The 25,315-nt window shown below is 35.7% G+C and overlaps 2 protein-coding genes across 4 annotated transcripts in view; one reads left to right on the plus strand and one right to left on the minus strand.

Moving 5' to 3' along the window:
• The window catches only part of prkag2a (protein kinase, AMP-activated, gamma 2 non-catalytic subunit a), a 73,078-nt gene extending 62,125 nt beyond the window's left edge, over window positions 1-10,953 (minus strand). For both annotated transcript variants that reach the window (XR_012368002.1, XM_055181462.2), the window contains exons 1-3: window positions 10,830-10,953; window positions 9,621-9,788; window positions 3,824-3,895 (exon numbers count right to left, since the gene is read on the minus strand). Coding sequence is in view for 1 of the 2 variants with exons in the window: in XM_055181462.2 (XP_055037437.2) it covers window positions 3,824-3,895; window positions 9,621-9,704 (156 nt within the window). In the remaining variant the exon portion in view is untranslated. The remainder of the gene's footprint in view (window positions 1-3,823; window positions 3,896-9,620; window positions 9,789-10,829) is intronic.
• Window positions 10,954-10,962: 9 nt separating this feature from the next.
• On the plus strand, window positions 10,963-20,869 carry sh3glb1a (SH3-domain GRB2-like endophilin B1a). Of its 2 annotated transcripts, none has more exons than XM_055181464.2 (9): window positions 10,963-11,103; window positions 12,129-12,270; window positions 13,166-13,294; window positions 15,145-15,278; window positions 15,488-15,580; window positions 18,122-18,211; window positions 18,305-18,405; window positions 19,300-19,522; window positions 19,612-20,869. In XM_055181464.2, the coding sequence occupies exons 1-9, from the start codon at window positions 11,041-11,043 to the stop codon at window positions 19,717-19,719; spliced, it is 1,083 nt and encodes a 360-aa protein (XP_055037439.1). In that variant the 5' UTR covers window positions 10,963-11,040; the 3' UTR covers window positions 19,720-20,869. The 2 variants fall into 2 exon arrangements, with proteins under 2 accessions (XP_055037439.1, XP_055037440.1); XM_055181465.2 differs by lacking the exon at window positions 10,963-11,103 and adding an exon at window positions 11,854-11,951.
• The last annotated feature ends 4,446 nt before the right edge of the window (window positions 20,870-25,315 follow it).

The following is a 25,315-nucleotide window of genomic DNA, read 5'->3' on the forward strand; positions in this document are numbered from 1 at the left end:
TAAGCAGCTGCGCTTCTCTCTGTCTCACGTGCATGCGCATCTCGCATCTGTCCAAAGTCTAAACATAAACTAAAGTAATAATCCTTACGTATTTGTTCAGTTTTATGCGTTTCATGCGAGCTGAGGCAAACTATACCTTTTGTTTAAAAGTAAACCCGCTGCATCTTGGCGGCTCTCTCGTGCACGTGCAGAGAGCTGCGCTCTGTCCGAAGGCTGATCACTAGGTAGTAATCCTGTTTATGATATGCATTTCAAGGAGCAATACATCCCTCGTGTTTAAAATATAAATCGCGTTCCGCCGGATGGATGTTTTTAAAGGCACTTCGGAGAGTTTATTTTCCCCCGCTTGGCAAGCCGACCGGACGTGACATGGGGGCGTGGCAGCATCGACCATCCAATTTTTTAATTCGAAGTTCGAGGTTGTGACTTAATTTCGATCTTAAATTTTAAATCGAAATCGTGACACCCTTATATGCTAGTTAATGCTATATGCCAGCATTTATTCTGAAGGTGTACCATTGACGTTACCATTACGTTTTGCAGGTCCATACTGAAAAACACAAACTTTCCACTCAAAAACATCAATTTCTCAAACATAAGGTATGTTTACACACACACAGAGCTACTGAACTGAACTGCTCTGAGAAACAGCCAATCATAGCAGTGCTCAAAATTATTATTCATGACCCTTTCAAATAAGGTAATAAAAGACCAATTCATTCCGAGGGCAAATTCTAGGGTTGTAAATGGACATGTAAAACTGTCTCTGGATTATTTTTGCGCTTAATAAAGCCACATAACTTCTATGTATATATAAGAGAACAATTTAACATTTTATTCCAATGCATTCTTTGGCATCTTTGGCAAAGATATAAGGAGCTGAACATTATTGAAACTGCAAACGTTTTGTTAAAAATGTCATGACTTTTCCTTGGGGAGGTCGCAAAGGGATGCAACCAACACATGCCGAAAAGTTTGAGAACCACCGCCTTACTCCGATTCATATTGGTAAACTTATAATAATTTATTAACTTACCTTAAAAAGACACCCCACTTTTTTTAAAACATGCTCATTTTCCAGCTCTCCTAAACATTAGATTTTTACAGTTTTGTAATCCATTCAGCCGATCTCTGGGTCTGGCGCTACCACTTTAGCATAGCTTAGCACAACCCATAGAATCTGATTAGACCATTAGCATCATGCTAAAAAAATAACCAAAGAGTTTCGATATTTTTCCTATTTAAAACTTGACTCTTCTGCAGTTACATTGTGTACTAAGACTGAAAATTAAAAGTTTTAAATTCACTAATATCACCTGCTGCAGCCATGTTACATCAGCAAAGTCCTTGATTTTTACGCCGGAATGAGAGTATAGTTTCTAGCCATACCTGCCTAGAAAATCACAACTTTTAATTTTCCGTCAGTCTTAGTACACAATGTAACTACAGAAGAGACAAGTTTTGAATAGGAAAAATATTGAAACTCTTTGGTTATTTTTTAGCGTGATGCTAATGGTCTAATCAGATTCAATGGATTAAGCTAAGCTATGCTAAAAGTGGTACGGCCAGACCTGGAGATCAGCTGAATGGATTCCAAAACGGTAAAAATCTAATGTTTAACTCTAGGGGAGCTGGAAAATGAGCATAATTTCAAAAAAGTGGAGTGTCCCTTTAACTAAATTCAGAAGATTCAATTTTTTTAATGTTATTCATTCACATAATGACCATTATTGAACATAAAACTAGTGATGTTTCTTTACATTTTCTATACACAGAGCTCAAACTCATTGCATTTTCCTGTTTTCTTTTGATTGACAAGATATATATCGGTCACAACTATCGGCCAATAGCCAATAGTGTAAAACAATGCTTTTCGATATCGATGCATATTTAATAATAATGATTCACAATTTCAGTTGTTTGGTATGATTTTGTGCGAAATATTAGATTGACGTCATTTGACACTAGCTATAATGTCATAAACACACACTAAATACATTCTCACAAAAGTTGTCACTGGGACGGTACATTTAAAGGTCACGTTCTTCCTGATACCATTTTTTAAACCCTAGTTAGTGTGTAATGTTTCTATAATAGCATAAATAATACCTGTAAAATGATAAAACTCAAAGTTCACTGCCAGGCGATATATTTTCTTCAATAGAATTCCTCTTTAAAAGCCTACAACGAACGGCTGGTTTGGACTACAGCCCTCTATTTCCTGCTTTAATGACGTCAGTAAAACAGTTCGTTGACTAAACTCCGCCCAGAGGAATACGCCAGTCGCCAGCTTTGGCTCAAACGGCTCTGCTAAGCTAAGCTGCTATCGAATCACAGCACACTAAACAAACTACACAATCAGGACTCGATGCGTATTTCTGAAGTAGGGACTTCACATAACAAGGACATCAGCCTGTTTTGAGGACAGTGAAAACAGCGCTATACAGATAAGTAAATTGTGTGAAAAATACCACGTTTTTTTACACGTGAAACATGAACACGTTATATTGTGCACTATAAACTAGGGGTGTAACGGTACGTGTATTCGAACCGGACATGCACCGAAAGGCCGAATGCATTTTGTGTGTGCCTGTGCGGAACATAATACGTGCGTTTCCGCACGAACATATTAAGTGGCGGAAGTCTCCGCGTTCAGCGCAAGTCTTCTGTCAAACATATAACATAATTCGGCCCACAGAAAGATTTTTATTTACTTAGTTGTATATCCGTTTGATTATTGATGTAAACGTTTACGTGTCATGTCTAAAAGCGCATGTTAAACGCGTGTCAACGCGCTGCTTTGTTCTTTCAAAAGTGCGTGAGAGGATGCGCGTCTTTCGTTGCTACGCATTCATAAGACGCGCTTTCTGTGACAGCGAGAATAAGGAATGCGTGATCAGATTTTTCATCTGCACATCACGTCAATCATATCATTGTGCCAATGCGATCAGCTGGTCGGGACAGAGAAGAGCTGTAACCCGGAGGGGTTCGTTACAGCTTACATTGACGACACAAGCAAAGATTAGGAGAAACATGCAAAAGATCAAAGATGGCTATGTATGCACCTCACTAATCTCAAAATGAGTGTATAATAAGTATATCATCATGTTGCTTGCTATGCAGTTACACATAGAGCAGTAATATTATTTTTATACAGAGATGGTACATAGCCAATTCAATACTGTGAGTTAAACAATCCAAAATAAATCAAAACACAACATTTTTGGTGGCAAAAATGTAGGCTAATAGTTCATAAATGTATTCAGGAATTGAATTTGTTAGTTCAAGGTTTTAGTAGAAAAAGTTTAAGAGAAGGTTAAGAAAAGAGTTACCTTCTGTTATAAAATAATGTAAAAAAGAACTTTGCAGTAGTATTTTATTTATTATTTTTTCATTTTATATATATTTTATATGTTATATTTTAATAAAAAGTGTTTAAAAAAGTGTAAACAAATTGTAAAAAAAAGTTTATAGTAATAAACAACCTGCAGTTTAATGTTTGCATTTCTCCCTTACTGTACCGAAAATGAACCGAACCGTGGCTTCAAAACCGGGGTTCGCACCGAACCATGATTTTTGCGTACCATTACACCCCTACTATAAACACAATCAAAGCTTCAAAATCACAGACAGAACGGGAGCTTTAAAAAAGGGCCTAATATGTGAAGGTATGTACCTTTGAGGTACCAATATACAACTTTTAGGTACAAAAGTGTACTTGTTGAAAAGGTACCGCCCCAGTGACAAATTTTGTACCTTTTGTGCCTTTTTTTACAACAGTGAGTAATTCAAGTTTGGGTTATGTGTATTTGGGCTGTGTTACCTTGCGTATGCTGTCCTTGTTCGAAGGTTCAGCATCTCCTTCCAGAAACGGCATTGCAAAGGAGCTCAAATCCTGTGGAGCAAAAAAACACATAATGATATGGCTCATTATAAAGCTCGCTCATGTGGCATCTTTTATTTGCAACAAAACACGAAGTCTAGAACTACAGCTCCATTTGAGCTGAAACTGTGGGGAATCCACAAACCCAGAGATGTAAAGAGCCAATATTACAAGGAACTGCATAAATAATGTGCTGAAAAAACAGGCAAAAAAACACAAACAAGCAAGACTAAAAGTTTACCAGAAACACATCAGATCTGACAGATGGACACTCTGTGGGTGTGAGATGCTCACCCAGCAATGAGGAAACAAATCTGAAGATCCATGTGCAACTTTAAAACAAATTCCTGTAGCTTTACAAAGACTTCAACACCACCAGGCAATGACGAAAACAACGTAAAATATCTACTGTACCTCTGTCACTTTAACCTGTTTTTATGGAAACAAGATCCCATGAGACCACCCTAAAAATTTTCCAGGAATTTATATTTTAACCTGTGCTGATATCTTCTGTAAGCCTCTATCATGTACTCCTGCAGGCAGGTGGAGAGAACTAAGAATGCACGAAACGATTTCCTAGAAACTCCAATGAGTCAACAATTTTTTTTTTGTTCAATGTAACGTCATAGCTATAAGAACAAGTTTGTGTATCTTTGAAAACAAAAGCACAGACTGTCTGAGGGTATAAATTATGGCTGCTCGATTATGGGCAAAATCATAATCACGATTATTTAACAAAATTACTCAGTGACTTTGAAAACATGCTTTTACTTATATAAGTAAGTGTTTCAATAGGCTACATGTGCAATGGTCTAGCAGCACACAATTTAATCGCAAAATAATTGTTTATCTTGATGATTATCTTGTTTTGTAATAGTCAAAAATTGACAATCAAAAACGATTCATTGCACAGCTCTAGTACAAATAAAACAATTACAGTGTCTATCTCTACATCGATATCAAAATTTACATTACTTGCAGTGCAAAACATCAAGAAGCAGCTTAAAAAAACTTAAGTCTGAAACGTACAATCTTCAATTCCTCGTCCATTCTGCTCCTTCCAAACAGGGACTTTTAGTTTTGCGGATACATCAGCTAGCGTGTAAACTTTGGCAGTAACCTAAACTGTATTGAAATGCTCAAAATCTGTAAATGTGACGCAGCAACTAAACCGCTGAGGCCCACACTTACATAAACCACAGCTTTAGGGTGCATTTACTTTCATCTAATGACACAATGCTCTATTGTTCTTACACAGAATAAGCTATTGTTCACGAGGCACTTCATGCTTAACATGATCTGATCCAAGTAGCTTAAATTTATTATGCACATTTCTTATGCCTTTGTTAATTAATAGCTCAAAGAGTATAGAAATAGCCCAAACATTTTAAAACGCCAAATATCATCGGCCTGGGTAATAATCAGGTGCCCACCCCTAAAGCACAAATGCTAAACTCTGTCTATGATAATAATATATAACTTGAAACATGCTCAAGTCAAATACATAGTATGCTAAAGCAAGCACATAATGTTTCTAGTCCTACCCAAAGGACAACTAAATTGATAAATATGACGTATCAAATAAACAAAAAATATATATAAGAACAAGCATCAGATAAAGACTCTAACAAACCAAAGGGATGTTTCTCAACAAAAGCACCACTTAATTTACATTTCCTATAGCTATACATAGCGCAGAACCACATAAATAACACAAATGTGCATGTACAGTATCAATATACATATCGCAATAGTTTGCGCAATAACTTAATTACTTCATTACCTCGTGTTGTGTATAGTCAGTGTTTTAACAAAGAAAATAGCACATAGATATGTGACCCTGCGGACCACAAAACCAGTCTTAAAGGGGACATTTCATAAGACTTTTTTAAGATGTCAAATAAATCTGCGGTGTCTTCAGATTACGTATGTGAAGTTTTAGCTCAAAATATCACATAGATAATTTATTATAATGTTAAAATTGCCGCTTTCTAGGTGTGAGCAAAAATGTGCTGTTTTGGGTGTGTCCTTTAAAATGCAAATAAGCTGATCTCTGCACTAAATGGCAGTGCTGTGGTTGGATAGTGCAGATAAAGGGGCGGTATTATCCCCTTCTGACATCACAAATTTCAATTACCTATTTTTTCACATGCTTGCAGAGAATGGTTTAACATAACTTAGTTACTGGGTTGATTTTTTTTTTCACAATTTCTATGTTGATACAAGCACTGGGTACCCAATTATAACACTAACATGGAAAAGTCAGATTTTTTAAAGTAGCACAGGTATATTTGTACCAAAAAACAAAAACACATTGTATGGGTCAAAATTATTGATTTTTCTTTTATGCCAAAAATCATTAGGATATTAAGATCATGTTCCATGAAGATATATTCCTGACTGTAAATATATAAAAAATGCAGTTGCTAAGGACATCATTTGGGCAACTTTAAAGGCGATTTTCTCAATGTTTTGATTATTTTGGAGTCCAGATTTTTTTTAAATATAATAAAGTTCAATTATATTGTACAAACACTAAGTATATATTGCATATAGCATTTTTTTTTTTAAGTTATTGCATATCGCATTTTTTCTTCAATACCATGCAGCCCTATTACCACATTTTATTTGGTAAATTTTTCTCCACATTGCCAAGCTAAAAAACATTCTGGGAAATCACTGTTAACATCCCTCTCTTGGTTTCCTCATTATAAAACAGTCCATTACGACTGACTCATGTTTGTCTCTCAACATGCAAATCTTCCCTTGTCTCACAACAGGTCAGGCATAATAACCATGGTAACAGGACTCGAGTAAAACCCAAGAAAACCAAATTCATGACTTATCAAAAACAACATATGCATATCTGGATCCTTTCTTGATTAAAACACAAGCCAATGATTGAATAAAATTTAAACATAATATCTATGCCATCTCATGTTCCAACAGCACGATTTGATAAAGCAAGCAGTATGTATTTTCTATTGCCATGTGCCATTGCACTGTTAAACAGTTTAGCTTATCTCCCAATATACAGACTGATCAACAATGAAACATAAATCCAAGCCATTCTGTTTTTTATCTAGAAAGAAGGACCTCAGCCAACGTAGCAAAGCCATCTGTTCGGTAGACGGGGAGCTCAGGGAACCCCGCCTTCATATATTTGGAGCAAAAACTTACAAATCCACACTTACAGGAACAAAATATTACCTCTGAATTTAAGGACTGGCCACTGATCAAACACCCACTCGGAGTCAAGTCATGGAGAAGCTGAAGCACTCTTGCATTTAGAGCCAATTTAACTGCTACAAGCACTCGGAAATCCCATTTGACGAACCCAAGGGTTACTCCAAGGAGCAATGATGGTCATAATAACTCATGAACAATGTGGCACCTCCCCTCGGGAACATGAAAGTCAGTGTGTCTGCAAATGTGTGTTTATACCTAAATAAACTTTAATTGAGGAAGGTAACAATGCTGTTTTGCAACTTTGTTTGTGTATGGAAAAACAAAAGTACAGAACAGGTATTGACAGGGGAAGAAAATCAGCCTGGAGGGGGTTTGAAATGCATTTTTAAACATGAGAAAGACTTTAAAGCACTGTGTGTTTAAACTTCTGGTTTATCAGACATAAATCACAAATTGCAAAATATATGAATCTAGAAATTGTCATACACAAAGCACATGTTAAGCTGAACCTGTTCCAACTTTTTACTTTAAATGCTTACTTTTATTTCAAACATTTTCATTTTAAATTGTTTGACTTTTAAACTTTAGATCAGCAAAGGTGTCCTGCAAAAATTCAAAATCAAACAAAGAGATATGAAATTAGACTTCATGTGTTGCTTTAAAGGAACACACCCACATTTTGGGAATTTAGCTTATTCACCGTATCCCCCAGAGTTAGATAAGTCCATACCTTTTTCATCTCCGTGTGTGCCGTAACCCTGTCTGACACACCCACCGCTAGCTTAGCTTAGCACAAAGACTGGAAGTAAATGGCTCCAGCTAGCATACTGCTCTCTATAAGTGACAAAATAACGGCAACATTTTCCTAATTATATGTTTTGGTGAATACGATGAATAAGGTAAACTCCCAAAATGTGGGCGTGTTCTTTAAAGAAATGTGACTGCTGTGATGCCCCAGGTGGTCGCCGGTTGCGGTTGCTAGAGTTTTGAGTGATCTTCATCACGTTGTGATGTAGTTGCAAAGGATCTTTTACCTGTTTTATTGTCTACCAGATGGGAATTATGAGTATGTAAAAGCTTAGAAAAGTAACACCATACCCCTCTTTAACGGACACCTGATACTTTTCACCTAAACGAGATATGTGTTTATGTATTTTTTCACTCATTCAAAAATGCAGGGGAAACACTGAGCCTGTTGCCTACAGCAGTGGTTCTCAAACTGGGGTCCGGGGCCCCCAGGGGGTCCGCGAGATGGTGCCAGGGGGGCCCCAGTTTTATGACATTTTATAAAATACATTAATTTATTATGAATTCTTTGAAATTAAACCTAAAAAAAATAAGGCAGCACTACTTTGTATAATTTAATGTTTTGTTTAATTAAAATGTGTTAAATGTTTTAGAACTGTTTTTTCATAAATTTTCTTTGGGGGGGCCACAAAGGAATGCACCGTACACAAAGGGGGCCACACGCTGAAAAAGTAAAAACGAAGAAATTTATACAAACTTGTATAATTTTTTTTGTTTTGCTAAACAGAGATGAAAATATTTTGAAAAATGTTAATAACTATACAGTTCTGGGGCACCATTCATTTTCACAGTATTATTTTTTCCTACGATGGATGTCTGGTGCCCCAGATCTGCTTGGATATTCTTCATATCTTCCTTTATATTCAGCAGAACAATCAGTTCTTCAATTACAGTCAGTATCTTAAAATGTATTCATTTAGATTATAAATAAATAATACATTTCAAAGTCTACATCAGGCAGTCATACAGTTAGATAAAATAAAAGCCCACTGCACAGGAAAACACTGAGATCTCTTTAAAACGCTGCCTATTTCGCATGTACACGCTACGACGTCAGAAGGCTGCCAGAAATGCCTCATGCAACAGATTACACCTGCATGTCCATTTCAGCAATGACACGATCTGTGCACCACAGACAAGTATTGTTTGTGTCTGTGCCGTACAGGATTACTCAGTAATGACACTGATCTCATAATGACGATAAACAACTGATTAGCAGCTGATAACACAGTGACACAGGAAGAAACAGAGACTCAAGATTTCAATACAGCCTGAGCTGACTACACCAAAACACTGATTATTCTCCTGCAATGTCTTTTAATTCTGCAGTAATAATAAGATAACAGGAAATGTGCTGATTTTTATTAGCTGAGGCATGTTCATAAAAAGCCTCTCTTTGTATCATATAAACATTAGAGGGAAGTGCTTAGGTCAACCACATATTAACTGAACAGAGTAAGCTGTGAGAAACAGATGATGATCCATGTTTCTCACAGTCAGGTGTGACCAATTGTACTATGGTTCACACATGTTCAAGTGATCAACATGAAGATGACTTCCTGATTTCTTGTTTTTATTAATAATAAAAATAATTAATTTTGTGATAGCATTTAATAAACAGGTAAAATATTAACTGTTATGTAAACATGTTAAGTTTTTGAATCATGTAACTATTGCATGTGTACAACTTCCGGTCTTTTTTGTGAAAGATTTAAATCAGAGTCAGAAAATATAAGCTTACCGGCATATTTATCCTTAGGCTTTTCTTCTTTCTTGAAAATTTCTTCTCATCTTTTTTCTTAGAATCCATTGCGGTGCTGCCCATCTCCCAAAATAAAATCTATAGGCTATCTGTTGTTTTTGGCAAAGGTTTATTTCATGCTGGCAGCAAAAACAAAACCCATCGCCCCTGTAAACAACAAAGTATCAATGAGAACAATAACTATTAACAATTATAAAAACAAACATTATTTCAATATATCAACATCTCATGCGAAATGCGCTCGTGCACTGAAAAGCAAAACACTTGCGCCCTGTGGTAAAAACGTGAACGCGCGCTTCAGGAGCAATTGTGGGTAAAGACGAGCGGGTTCGCTCTGCGTGTGTACATCATGCATAATAGTTATAAAAACCGCGCCGCATCCGCCTGTCAATCAAATTACGGAGACTGCGGAAGGCGTGGTTAGAATGCGTATCACTATGGTTACAAGAGTAGATGCTGCAGTGAGCAATGCGGAGCATCCCTCAAGCTATTAAATTACTTTTTTGATAACATCGAATTAGATATTAAAGGGAGTGGTTGACCAAAATGTTACCAGAATAAGGTCGACTTTCGACTAATGCCCTTACAAAAAGCATCCATAGTTTAATTAGTGCTCAATGTTTTATGGCGTATTAATTAGCATATAAAACTATGATTAAACTATATGTAGTAGTATCATGCTTTGTATTTGATTTATTTTCGTAAGGGTATATTCATTTTTTTATAAACGCCTTTTAAATAATAAATGCTGGGTTACATATTAAAATAATATTTTGCATATTTAATTTACATCAAGGGAAAAATCCACATTTTCTGCCTTATTTTAAACTTCCCAATTAACAGACAGGGGTGCAGAAATCATCCACCTTTTTGGATTTATGGAGGACCATTGTTGTATGCTGCCATCTAGTGATTATTTGTATGCTGAGATGAAAATATTTAAAGGTTTTTGGTAGATAGCGGAGATGGAGATACAGATCACACACACACACAGGTTTACTTCATCTATCAGTGGCTCGAGCGCTGTGCTTGTATAAATCCCATTATACATCCATTACAGTTTCTGTGATTGTTTCAGTTGTTTTATTTCAGCATTATGGGCTATACAACTGAAACTGTTTAAGTTAAAAGTTACTTTTTGCCTATGATGGTAACGTAAACAATTGGGCTCATGTGCTGATACAGTACCGGGGTTTGAGGTACAGTCCTGTTCGGAGCTCTCAGTCAGTAATCAGATCTGTGGGTGGATCTTCCTCCTCCACATCGCAGACTGTTGCTTCAGTCATACTTTCAAAAAGCCACGGCCGTTTTACTGTAATAAAGGATACATTTATGCCATCAACATCTTTCCCGTCTCACATTTAACAATTAGTTATATATAACGTTAGAAAACCTAAAGATGGATTTTAACGTGAAGAGATTCGCAGCGGATGCTGGTACTTTATTCAGCCGGGCGGTGCAAGTAAGTTAACGTTTAAACTGTCTGTAAAGATGCAAAAAGTGTTTCCTTTAAACTTTACATACAAAATAATATCATATTTTGGCAAGATTTATAAAAAAATAAACACATTAGGGTATTTCCGAGGTGTATCACTTTGTTTTCGTGTAACGTTAAGTTATATTTTCTACTTTCCGATCAGGGCCTCTGTCAGGCTGTAAAGATCTTTTTGTCCTTCGACTTAATATAATTTCGCATTAAATGTTTCATTTTACTCATATAAATGCTTCTCTCATCGATTCAACGTATTCACTTATTCGTCCGCCAATATAAACGTAGACATTTTCACTTTTTGACCAGATTGCGCTTGCAATGCTAAAGCTAACGTGCTAAATCAGCAGAGCTCAGCGCATCCACACACACGGGCTGTGTCTCATAACTAGTGAGCGGTCTAATAACATTAGGGGTGCTTACATGATTATTAAGGACCAAAAACGTTGCTGAATTGAAAAGTCCCTCCCTGCTGAAAACAACATAAACAACATAAAGTATAATGGGATTTGTTTTGGTTGTGATTTAAACTATGACGGTCTAGAGGGGATACAGCTACGGCCAAATCTCGCGAGATTTTGGGTTTAGGGTTAGGTTTGTAGGATTGTAATGAAAAATAGCGGTTCTGACTATATAGGAAACAGCTACGCCCTAAATAACGTAAAAATTGTGTCAAATCAGTGAGAGTTTTTGGGGGTAGGATGAAAACAGCGCTCATCCGGTGAAATTTCACGAGATTTTGGCCGTATCTGTATCCCTTCTAGCCATAACCTTACTGGTGATATGTTATCTGGTGGATGCGAACCAAAGTGTAATGTAATGTAAGTGTAATGTATTTTAAAAGTCTTAGGCTTGTAATTTTAGAAACGTGTATACGAATTTGTTTTAAAAGCTTTGTAAAACTTTTTCTCATGAGGATTTTATTATGCTGCTACATCAAAACATTGAAGATATTTGCTGTTAGTATTATTTAAACAACTTATCTTTCGTCCTCACAGTTTACAGAAGAAAAATTTGGTCAGGCTGAGAAGACGGAGTTAGACGCACATTTGGAGAATCTCCTCACCAGAGCCGAATGCACCAAACACTGGACAGAGAAGATTTTAAAGCAGACAGAAGTATTACTGCAACCAAACCCAAGTAAGCCCATTGAAAGATGCAGTTTTTAGCACTTCGTAGGATGAGCCAGGACCTTAACATTATCCATTATAATTAAATAAGTATATTTATTTGAATAGGGTCCACATCCTTTAAAACCAACCATGTTTATTCTTACTTTATAGTGTTAAAGTATCACAGAAATGTCAAGGAGTCTATGTAGTTGTCAGCACAGCTGTCCAGAGGCTCACTATGGTGTCACACTCAGGGGACCACGCATGTCCTGAAAAGTGAAATGAAAACATTTTGATCGGCCCCTGGTGGCTGACTGCAGTATAGGTGATAAACCCATGTAAACAAATGGGGCATGAGGCGTGAGCCAACCTTAAAAATCAAATTACAATTGAATTTTTTTCCCCAACAATGGTTTCTATTATTTTAATTATTTCTTATCATGTTGATCTACTTTTAATTGTTTAGTTTTCTAAAAGTGTGGTTTAAGTTGGTTATTTATAGATGCTATTAAGTGGACTGATGGTTTGATTTATGTGTTTGTTATTGAGTTAAACGAGAAAAAATTGGGAGAGGACTTGATGCCATGGCTCCACCTCACGGTCACTACTGCGCAGATCTTGGCACTTAACGACATTGTTGCAAGATGTCAGCAGCCATTTTTTAGATATTTTGTCTATAAAGAGAGAGAGACCATCTTTTTTACAGTTTTTGGTCAAACTAATAGATAATCTGCAGAATACTAATACAACTTACTAACAGGAGGGAATGAACAGCTGTTTTAAACACACAGATTTAATATTTTTGAAAAGATTAAAAATGAAAATAAAAAATGAAATATTTTTTATGTGGTTTTATGTAACCCACTGTAATGTGACCCAAGTTTAAACATACTGTGATTTAATGTATTGCTTGCGTTTTTCAGATGTCAGAATAGAAGAGTTTTTCTATGAAAAACTGGAAAAGAAAGCCCCAACACGAATGAACAACCATGAACTTTTGGGTCAATGCATGATCGACTCTGGGAATGAATTTGGACCTGGGACAGCCTATGGTAAGCACCAAACAAAAACCAATGAGTGCGTCCTGCTTTTCCATATCATGATAAGAGTCCAGTATCCAGTAATCGAAGTATATACAAAAGTTCTTTCTGGTTCTCAAATCTGATTGGCTGATTGACTTGGTTTCATCAGTTCGCATCATTTATGTATCTTTCAGCCACTGGTTATTTTCGAATGAGTGAGGGAGGCGTGAAGCACTTGAGTCACACAGTCACTCACAAATCTGTGACTGGAAAAAGATGCAAACAGAGCGGATGTTTTTAAAAACTTTACGTGTCTCAATCAGTTCCCTACCTCCGTAGGTTGTGAATCAGTGTTTTTTTTTAGGGAGTTGCGAGATTGTGTCTCATAGCTTGGCCAATAGAGCAATGAAAACAATTATTTTGCCTTTATCTGGAGCGGGTGTTTACACGCATCCCCCTTCCTGAAGTGCTGGGCACGCTGTTTGGAATTAACCCTGCTACTATATTGTGAACACGAGATGACACCATTGATATTTATAAGCAATAAGCAGAAACTAGTACAGTATAAAACAACATGAGGTCACGCGTGCAAGACCGGCGTTTTCAAGGGAGACTGGGATTATTATTAAAATTGGTAACCTGCAAAAAGCTTGCGATGCAAAGGCGCCATCTTTACTAATTGACTGCAGATTTAATTATTATAAATATATTAAGAGTTTGGTTCCAAAACGCAATAAATCCATTTTGACCAATTTCGGTAAAAACGTGTTTTCTATACCAAGAAAGTGACAAGATGAAAACCACTATTTTCTGTTACAAACTTTCACATAACATCTGTAGGTTATAATAACATAAAAAATTGAAATACATTATTTGATTTTCAAAGATTTATTATAAAAACGAATTCTTTTTTCCCACAGAATGCAATAAATCCATGACAAGTTTATTTTCATAATGCTATAAATCTTTTGAATCAATATTTAAATGTGCATTCATCTTTTCGTTTCCCGAGGGCTTCTCGCGTAAATTATTAGATGTTGATGGCTTACGTTTCTTTCCCGTCACAGAAAACCACCACAGGTTTATCCATACCATTAAAGTATTATTTTGTTTTTGTTTGTTTGTTGATCACGAAGTACAAGATGAGGAAAACTAGGATTCTGTGTGTATTGTTTGTTTACAATGCGTGGAATGGTGAGCTGTGATTTGTTGAGCGGATTTATTGCATTCTGTAGAAAAGGAGGAGTGGCGTTTATTGCGTTTTGGGAAAAAAGGGAGAAAAGATGACAGAATAACACGGCAGATATTGGATTTTGCAACAGTACCCAGAAACAGTAATATTGAGAAACATTACATATTATGACATTTTAAACAAACGGCTGAAAGGGTTATTTGTCATAGTGCCGTTGATCTGTTCTATAAAAGCAGTAACTCTCTCTGAGTCATCTGATATGGCTATATAGACGGTTTCAGCAGTAACAACATAAACAAGCAACTTTTGTGGACAACACGTAACTTCCGGTAAACTCCGCTAAGACGAAATAACAAAAAAATCAGTTTACAGTAGTTTATTTATATAACAAGCAAAATAAACAACATGTAGATTACATAGGAAACCAAAACATTAGTTTTTTTTCGACGAGGTATTTGTTTAAGAGTTCAGTTTCAGCAACTAGTCAGTCCATTAAACAAACAGAAACCGGAAGTAAAGTTCGGACCAAACATGTCCGAAGTCACCGCACAGCCGCCGTGATGATATAGAGCTATATTTACACTCCCACCCAAGATATTGCTTTAATATATATAAAATTTGTGTGTGTGTGTTTATATTTATTTTTGCACAAGTTAATTGTTATCTCTGGTTGTTTTTCTCTCCACAGGAAATGCTCTGACAAAGTGCGGTGAAACAGAGATGCAGATCGGAGGAGCCGAGCGAGAGTTTATACAGAGCTCAGCCATCAATTTCCTCACGCCTTTCCGCAACTTTCTAGAGGGCGACTTTAAAACTATATTGGTGAGATCAGGCAACCCTAACCAAACCACTGCCACAACCACACCACATTACACAAGCACAAGTAGCATGAATGGCCAGTTATGAAACTGGCTATTTTTCAACAGCAATACATTTACATTTTTGACCAAGTCTGGTGTTTTTTCAAACTCTTAAGATAATTTGTTTATTTCTTTTTTGTATGATACCTATATGATGTAACACATCCACAGAAGGAACGCAAGCTTCTTCAAAACAAACGATTGGATCTTGATGCTGCAAAGACTAAACTAAAGAAAGCCAGAATGACTGATGCCAGAGCTTTGGTGAGTTATTGTTAGAATTGTTTTTATGGTGTTTTCATCTACTGTAAATATTATTGTCAGGAACTAAGTAATAGTTATAAGCTGCAATCTTTGCACTTTCTTTGTCCATACGTTGACACATGGTAGACGCTCAGAACTGACCCTCCACCAGGGGACACTGGCTATGTTGCTAATTTCTCTTACATGTTTAACTTTCTTCATGTGAAGTGGTTGAAGGTTAGTTGTGCCTTTTTGGTCCACTTGCGCTTCTAAAGTTGGACCCAAAACCCTTAAAGTCCCCATGTTGTGAAGTTCGAGTCCACTTTCCTATGTTTTTGTAGTTCAAATGGTATAGCATGGCAATAGCAGCGCAAAGTTTATAGGTTTGTTTCCCAGGGAACACACATACTGAACATACTGATAAAATGTATAGCATCCTTGAATACCGTGTAAGTCGCATCTGCCAAATGCAAAATGTACGTAAATATAATTTAGTGCCTTTCGTAGTAATCATTCTTATAACTAACAGATCTTGCAACATATGAGTGTACGCTATTTGTGGAAAGTACCAACTCTTCTGCTTTGGACGAGCCACTTTTAAGATTCGCTACTTCCTCTTTAAGCTGTTGATTAAGCTTTTTGTCACGGATATTAGCAGTGTGTGTGTTCCTATGTTCCTTCTTTGCTGTACGTATAGAGCTTGTAAAGAGGATCTCAATGTTTGCTCAACATCGTGATGGCATTTCAAAACTGCTCGCTGTCCTCGAGCCCAGTTTCACAAGAGAAGTGGAGCAGTGCTCAAAGATGATCTCCTCATGACCAGAGCTAAACCTACGCATACGTCCAAATACCCAATAATACCCACACAAACAGCTGCCTATACGCTAAAATGGGAAGTGCTCGCTTTTGCTTCGATTCCAAGCGAATTAAGCAAGCAATTCTCAAGTGAATTGTTTCAAATAGTGTTTTCGGCAGCAGCGTAGATTCATTTGACATCCACTGTGAAGATTTACCAAGGTATTTTCTGCCGTTGATTCCTGTGACTCAGTTGGTAGAGCATTGCATTTGCAGTGCATTCGATGACCATTAGCATTGTGCTAAAAATAACCCAAAAAAATTTGATGATTTTCCTATTTGAAACCTGACTCTTCTGTGGTTGCATGGTGTACTAAGACTGACAGAAAATTTTAAACTTAAAGGAATAGTCTACTCATTTTCAATATTAAAATATGTTATTACCTTAACTAAAAATTGTTGATACATCCCTCTATCATCTGTGTGCGTGCACATAAGCGCTGGAGCGCGCTGCGACACTTCGATAGCATTTAGCTTAGCCCCATTCATTCAATGCTACCATTTAGAGATAAAGTTAGAAGTGACCAAACACATCAACGTTTTTCCTATTTAAGACGAGTAGTTATACGAGAAAGTTTGGTGGTACAAAATAAAACGTAGCGCTTTTGTAAGCGGATTTAAAAGAGGAACTATATTTTATGGCGTAATAGCACTTTTGGGAGTACTTCGATTCGCCTGAAAAGTCCGCTCCCCTTCTCCCTCTCATAATGGGAGAGGGAGGGCGTTACTGCGCCGAGTGGAAGTACTCCCAAAAGTGCTATTACGCCATAAAATATAGTTCCTCTTTTATTACGCAGTGCCTGAAAAAGTCCCCTTGGTGACTTTTATTGGCAGGGCACTATTTTCCAGCACTGCGTAATCTTATTGCGCCTCCTGCAGCCATGTTACGGCAGCAAAGTCCTTGATTATTACGCCAGAATGAGAGTATAGTTCTTAGCCATATCGCTTAGAAAATAGCAACTTTTAATTTTCTGTCGGTCTTAGTACACGATCTAACTACAGAAGAGTCAAGTTTTAAATAGGAAAAATATCAAAACTCTTTGGTTATTTTTGAGCGCGAGGCTAATGGTCTAATCAGATTCAATGGATTATGCTAAGCTAAGGTAAAAGTGGTAGCGCCAGACCCCGAGATCGGCTGAATGGATTCCAAAACTGTAAAAATCAAATGTTTAACTCTAGTGGAGCTGAAAAATATGCCTATTTTAAAAAGGTTGAGTGTCCCTTTAACTGCAAGTGTCGAGGCTGTAGTCTGTGATTGTGTTGTCTATATCTATGTATTGGTGTGAACACAGTTCGCTCTCTCTAAACATGCTCTCGCTATTTTTAAATGCTGTGCAGATGAGCATAGAGGAAGTGCCAACGGTAAGAAGAACATTCAGCATTTTTAGCAAAGTGTGAAATCTACAATCTGTCATTTGTTTACGAATAACTGTGTATAGCTAGAATAATCCAGATAAGTAGACAACATTGTCTGTGATTTGGTTTCAGTCATTTTTACAAGAGCAAATGTTATAATGGGTTGAGCATTGCATTAGCAACAGAAAGGTCACAGGTTTGATCCCAGTGAACACATATTGATAGATGTAGCTTTGGATATAAGAGCCTGCCAAATGCATGAATATAAATGTAAAAATTTTAGGCCATTTATCAACTTTGCTCTCTAATTTTTTTGCTCTGATTTTCTCTCTCTCTCTTTCTCTCTCTCAGGCAGAGCAAGATCTGAAGATGACACAGAGTGAGTTTGACAGACAGGCCGAGATCACCAGACTTCTTCTGGATGGGGTCAGCAGCACACATGTGAGCACCCGCTGGACCCCCTGCCGATCTCTCTTTAGTTTTACTCTACAAGCACAAACCATGTAATCTCTCCTGATGTTGTGTCTGTCACAGGCCCATCATCTTCGCTGTCTGAACGACTTTGTGGAGGCGCAGATGACCTATTACGCCCAGTGTTACCAGTACATGGTAGATCTCCAGAAGCAGCTGGGAAAGTAAGCCAATTTTTGTCAATACGTTTCTCTTTCATACATTTCGTTACTTTACTGAACCGGACCGTTTTTTTATGAATTGGTTCTTAATTGGTAAATACATAAGGTTGTGGGTTTGATCCCAGAAAACACATACTGATAAAAAAATGTATAGCTTGAATTAGGGCAGTCACAATGATTAAATAATCGTCTCATCGCGATGATTTCAGATCACCGCAATGATTGCACATTTCTCTAAAAAACACAAGGGGGAGCTGCAGCCACTGTATAAACGTGACAGTATCAGATGGCGCTTCTTAACTAAAAGTGTAACGCGATACATTGCAAAGCAATTCAATACAGTGGAAAAAACAGCATTTAAAGAGATTCTGCAAACTTTGATAAGCAGTATGAACATACCCAAAACAGCAATTCTAAATTTAGGGAAGTTAAGGATGCTATTCTGTAATAGTAGGATCTGTAAGGAATTAATGTTTTGCAGCCACTACCGATATGTGGTCCAGTACTAATATGACCTTAGTTAGTAGGATTGGCTTATTTTTAAGACACTTTTTTAGAACAATTTTCAGTTTTTGAAAGCTATATTTATTAAATAATTACTTTTAAATATGTGTTATGTGTATTAATATTTACTGCCAGGTAAACCTTGCAAAATATTTAATTTAAATAATGACAACAATGTGTGAAAATTATTTCATGAACAAACAAACAAACAAAATGTATGAGAATGAAATGTCAAAGCAATAAAACAGTCAATTAATCGTCATAATTTATTAGGCAATTAACCGTCAGCCAAATTTCATAATCGTGACAGCCCTAGCTTGAATCCAATGTCACTTTGGACTGTATGTAAATGTACACAAGTTTAATGAATTCATTCATTTTTACCCCTATCAGCTTCCCCTCAGCTTTCTCCTCCAACAACAACCAATCAGCAGCCTCCGGTGGGGCAAGTGTCTCAGTCCCCATACTGCCTTTGTCAGGATCTCTTCCTTCCAGTGCAGGCAACACATCTTCAGGTTTCACCGAGCTCCAGAACTTCAGCGGGAGCCGTAAGGCACGGGTGCTTTATGATTACGATGCCGCGAGCAGCAACGAACTCTCCTTATTGGCCGACGAGGTGGGCACACGGTTTTCTAGTCACTCAAAATTGAGACATGTTTGCTTTCCTATCGGCTTACATTGTATTTTATTTGATATTTTTTTTAGGTAATCACAGTTAGCAGTGTTCCAGGAATGGACTCTGACTGGCTGATGGGAGAGCGTGGGACTCAGAAAGGAAAAGTGCCTATTACCTACCTGGAGCTACTAAATTAAGAGAAATGAGTGGCATTGGATCCAAAACTAAAAGTATAATCCAGCTGTGCTGTGTATATATTTAAGATATACCATACACTCCATACACAAATAAAGGTGCTTCAAGATGTCTGAGAAGAACCATTTTTGGCTAAATGGTTCCATTAAGAAACTTTAACATTAGAAGAACCGTAATGATTATAAATGTTTTTTTATTATTATTAAAACATATGAAAGAAATGGTTGTTTGAGGAACCAAAAATGGTTCTTCTATGGCATCGCTGTGAAGAACCTTGTGTATTAATATATGACGTGCTGCTCACAACAGTATTTCAATGGGTCTGACTTTGAGGTTTTAACCAGAGGCCTGTTTACAGAGAAATTACTGCAACATTTTTGTATGTGTTGTAATAACTGCCAACTTGCCGCCTTATTATGCAAAAACTGCAAGAGTGAAAGTATTTACAACAAAAGTGTGTTTACAACAAAATAAGTATTAGCACAATTGCTATTAGCACAATTTTATGAATTTTAAAGTGGTTTTAAGTGGAAGTACTTTAGACTTGAGATTGAAACTGAATTTGCCATAATTTATTTCAGGGTTATATAGACCTAGTGTAGCTGAAATACCTGAACATTTGTTTTTTACTATTTGCAGTTTACATCTCTCTTAATTGTGTTTTGAGCACACAAAGATAAAATGCTTTATTTGCACGCCGACAGCCTTTTCTGTTACACATTATAAAACCGTATTTTGTATTGATTAAAACATGCAGAAAAGTGATCTGACACATTGTCACATACAAGTATGACGTTTCTATATAGTTAAGAATAGATGATGAAGTTGTTTGATAGATAAAATGTAGCTTTGTATTTGTTTCTATATAAAGTCTAAATGTGTTTACTGATAACTGTACCTTTTGTATACTTTATGTGCCTTACAGTCATGTTTAGGTTAATTAATTTTAAATGGTTGAGTCGAGTGCTCTTTTTACACAAAGCCAGTTCCATCATTTATATGAAAGAAGCACAACTTTATATTGTAACCGGTTTATAATGGACAAAGTACAGGTAATCTATTTTAAATGCTTAATGTCTCTTAAAATACTACCATAGATTTATAAGCAATGTTTTCACTATACTGTATAATAAAGAAAAGGTGTTGACTTTATATTTATTGTGTTTATCACTTACTAAATTCTTAAATTGTATAATTCATTGGCTTTGTATGGTATAGCATGCCAGTTTATACTGAAGTTTATTATTTTTGCAGATTTATGTATTTCCCAAAAGGAGCAATACTGTATCTGACAATACATTTTGACCTCACATACGTATCTAGTTGGAGTGCTATCAGACATTTTAATACAAAATTGGATGCAAAATAACAGTGTGGTTCTTATACTTTTCAGCATGCAGACCCCCTTGCATAGGGTGCATCCCCTTCTCATTTTTCTGATGTTTAATTAAACACAATTTTTGCTATATGAATACATTTCATTAAATGTCATAAAACTAGGGACCCCAATTTGAGAACCAATGACGTAATGTGATAAAGTTTACTATGTTTATCATTACATTCAATAAATAGCATATAAAGTAGTAGGCCAAAACACTGTGTGGGCCTTTTTTCAATAGGGGTGGCAAATGAGAGGCAGAAATTGTAAAAAAAAAAAATGCTTGTATTTTAATGCATTTAAAATAATAATAACTTTTTAATTTTAAATATTTTTTTAAGAAACGAAACATCCACTTATGTCTGTGGTGTTACCAATATTTAAAGTGAAAAGACAGTAACACCACAGAAATTTTTTTTTCTAAAATGGAGGCTGCCATCATGATAATTTCAAGATCAGTGGATATTTAGGAAATATTAATAAAAAGTATGTATTTCGGTCAGTGACATGACGTTAATTATATTGTGTTCATATGGTTTAATTAAATGTAAAAGGGTTCAAATTTAAAAATAAATTTGCAGATAACTTGCATACATTCTCTTTTTTTTAAGGACCAAGTCTAAAATTTCTGGTTTTATTTCATTTTGGATGAATATTTGGGAGATAATTGCAGAAATGTCAATGTGGTGTAACCGTTCTGTCAATTGGTGTAACTAGTATTTTTTTTAAATGAAAATATAAATATATTCATAAAAAATGTGGAATAAAATATAATCATCTGAGTAATATGATTTTTACATGCATATTTAAAACATAAGATTATTAAGAGCTGTTTTCAGCATATGTCAGGACAAATATTACAAAAACGCGTTAAAATTTATATTTAGAAATAACTAATGAAATTATATTTTGATGATTATATTTTTTTGATGATGATGATTACACTTACATGCCATCAAGGTGGATAAAATATTTAATATTTCTCATTCTTTGGCGCAATTGGTGGTTACACCATTTGACATTTTCAGATCCATTCAGTCTTCACTTTTATAAACATGGTGCAAATGTAATTTTTTATTGCATAAAATTAACATAAATACACTGTGCATTGAAATAAATCTGATGCGTGCTTTTAAAACAAGATTTTTAAAAAGATTTTTGTATTTCTCTTCTGGCCACTGCCAACCGTTTTTGGCACTGACCCGTTTATCAAACTTTTTATGAAAATATTTAAAATCTGCAAGTAATAAACATAACACCACAGAAACTAATAAAGTAAACGCATGAAATTGTCCGAAATTTAGCTAACTTTAAGAAAGAATGCACTCACCATGCACCCCTCATATCAACCAGCACCTGAAATGACCTTTAGGCTACACAGGAAGTAGTCCAAATAGATTTCCCCCTTTCTTAAAGCCGCAACATCCATTGTTGTTACACCACAGACATGTGGAAGACACTAATTTTTTCTTATATATATTTTGGAATATTTATTTTAAAACAAGTTAATACAATTCAACATGTTAAATATATACTGTATTCACAAATTAACCGCTTCATTTGTGTTAAAAATGTTCTATTGTTACAATTAAAATCCATGATAGCTCTCTGAGGTATATGGCGGGAACATGCATATTTTGTTACAAATGCAATCTCTCAAACTCAATTAAATATCTATTTTAAAACAAAAATTAATAGTGCACGAAAAAGAATACAAACATGGAAACATTTAATAATTTATTGGTATTTAAAGTTTATTTCAACTGTTGTAAAGTGGATGGACAGCACTTGAGGACACCACAAATAAAGAATGACCCGTGTAGCCTACAGTATGTAAACATTAACGATTCTCACAACGCCCAATAGAGGTCAGGCTTGTCACTCAATAATTGTCTCGTTTAAATTTTTAGGTCTGCCAAACATAAATACCCTAAAATAACATATATGGTTATGGATAGTGTTCATCCAGCTGGTTGTTATCACAAAATAAACCCATTCAGGGGGATAAACATGTTTATTTTGTTATAACAACCGGCACATTATCCTGTTTATTGCCACATGAGTAATTATACACGAAATATGAAATAAATATTTTATTAGTGCATTTGTAACCAATTCAAATCTGGCATGAAAAAATAAAAAAAGAAAGAAAATTTCCTACAAAAATCAAGCATTCCAGCAAACGTATAATAATATTTAATATCCTTAAATGTCCACCTGTTAAAGCATATTTTTTCCTAGTTGATTTATGTACTTATTTATAAATTTAGGCTACAGCTCACACAGGCCTAACACGTCATTGTTAATTTCCTGAGGCACAATGCCAGGCTTGTGGGTTAATATTGTTGTTGTAACTCTTGTGTAAATAAATGCTGTGTTGCTCAACTGGTAGAGCATTTGTGTTAGCAATGCAAAGGTCATGGGTTTAATACGCAGGAAAAGTATACATATATATAAACATGTATATCTTTATATCTTCAATGCAATGTGAGTCACTTGGACAAAAGCGTCCCTCCACCAGATCTATATGTATATATGTGAATTGATGAGCAGTGGCTTAAGGGTTAAGGGGAAGTGGTGCTGTTGACTTCCTGTGCTAATTCTCTGCAGGTCATCATGTTGCCACCCGTTACGCAGCCTCACATCCCGAGAGGGCACGATCAGTTCCTTCCCGAAAACACAACTGTGAGAAATGCATTTTTCTGCTTCTGCATAAATTCGTGTCCAATAATAATTGGTAGAGGGACTTTTTCTGTCTTCCAATACAATATAACTACCTGTTATACGATAAATATCAAAAACCATAACTGGCTATAATGGGAATTGCATTGGTTTAAATTGGTGTAAATTTGAATGGTCTCTGTGGGTCTTTACTGGTAATGCGTTGGGCTATATTGGTGGGTTGATATCTATATGGTTGACTCTATAAAGGAAGTGTGTTATGGTTTTAATGGTAAGCAGCTGATGGTTTATGATGGCGTTTGTAATAGTAATCATTAGAATTTGTTTTGTTTTCCATCAGAGAGGACTTTTATATTTCCTCGTCATCTAACTCAGTTCATTTAATTTATGTACTGATTTAGAGGTACAACATACATACATTGTACATATACAGTATATTAAATCATCTGCTACCATCACTGTACCACCACTTACAGATAAACCACACAAATTTCATGTTATTTACCCGTGAAAAGGTGCCTGCATGAAATTCACATGTGTAAAGACACGTGTGATCATGTGAAATTTTGGTTTATAGGTGTGAATGCAGTACCATGTTGTTGGTAAATCCAAACAGAAAAAGTAAGTGAAAATATTTGATCTTATAGTTTGCACTAAATAGATCCCAGATGACTATCAAACATCATCACACCGTATTCAACCAGTCTTAATTCGAATGGCCTCATGATTTGAATAAATTGATTTATAACTACAATGAAACATGAAAATATTGACAACATAGAGTTACTATACAACCTTCCAGAATGATACAGTATTTGGGCTCATATTTGCCAAACTTGGATCTACACCATGGCAAAAAGGAAAACTGTTACTGCGTTGGTGCGCTTTAAAAAGGTCCTAATAAGTACCTCTGAGGTACTAATATGCCCCCCTTAGGTGTACTTTTTAAAAGGGTACCGGCCTACACTGTAAAAAAAAGTTGCCAGAGAAATTCCGTAAAATTACGGTAACATTTTTTTTTTCAAAATTACATACAAAAACCGAAAAAATACAGAGAATCTTTTACAGTCCTAATTCATTAAATTACAGAATATTACTGTTTATAATTGTTATAAAACTGTAGAAAAACAGATAAATTATGTGAAAATACATGAAATACTACTACTTTTCAGATCAATCCCTGTAAATATACGGCTTTTATTAGTTATTTTATTAAATTGCTCTGTATTTATACAGTAATATTATTTTAAAATACAGTTTATCTTTGTAAAATAACTAAAAAACATCTGTATAAAAACATATTAAGTATGTGAAAATACAAAGTGACAGCTTTTGTACCTTTTCCTGAGAGTGCATTTAGTTTTTTTTTCAAGGGGAACTGAAGTTGTAGTCAAGTCCAGCTCATTCAAGTCCAGACCAAGACCAAATACTGTTGATCAAGACTGATAAAGCTGTATCTCGAGTTTCGGCCTTGATCTGGACTCGGACTTCTGGGGGTAAAAAAAAACCCAATTCCGATAAATTCCACCTTAAAATGA

This window comes from Misgurnus anguillicaudatus, chromosome 25, assembly GCF_027580225.2.
Source record: "Misgurnus anguillicaudatus chromosome 25, ASM2758022v2, whole genome shotgun sequence".
NCBI classification, from domain to species: Eukaryota; Metazoa; Chordata; class Actinopteri; order Cypriniformes; family Cobitidae; genus Misgurnus; species Misgurnus anguillicaudatus.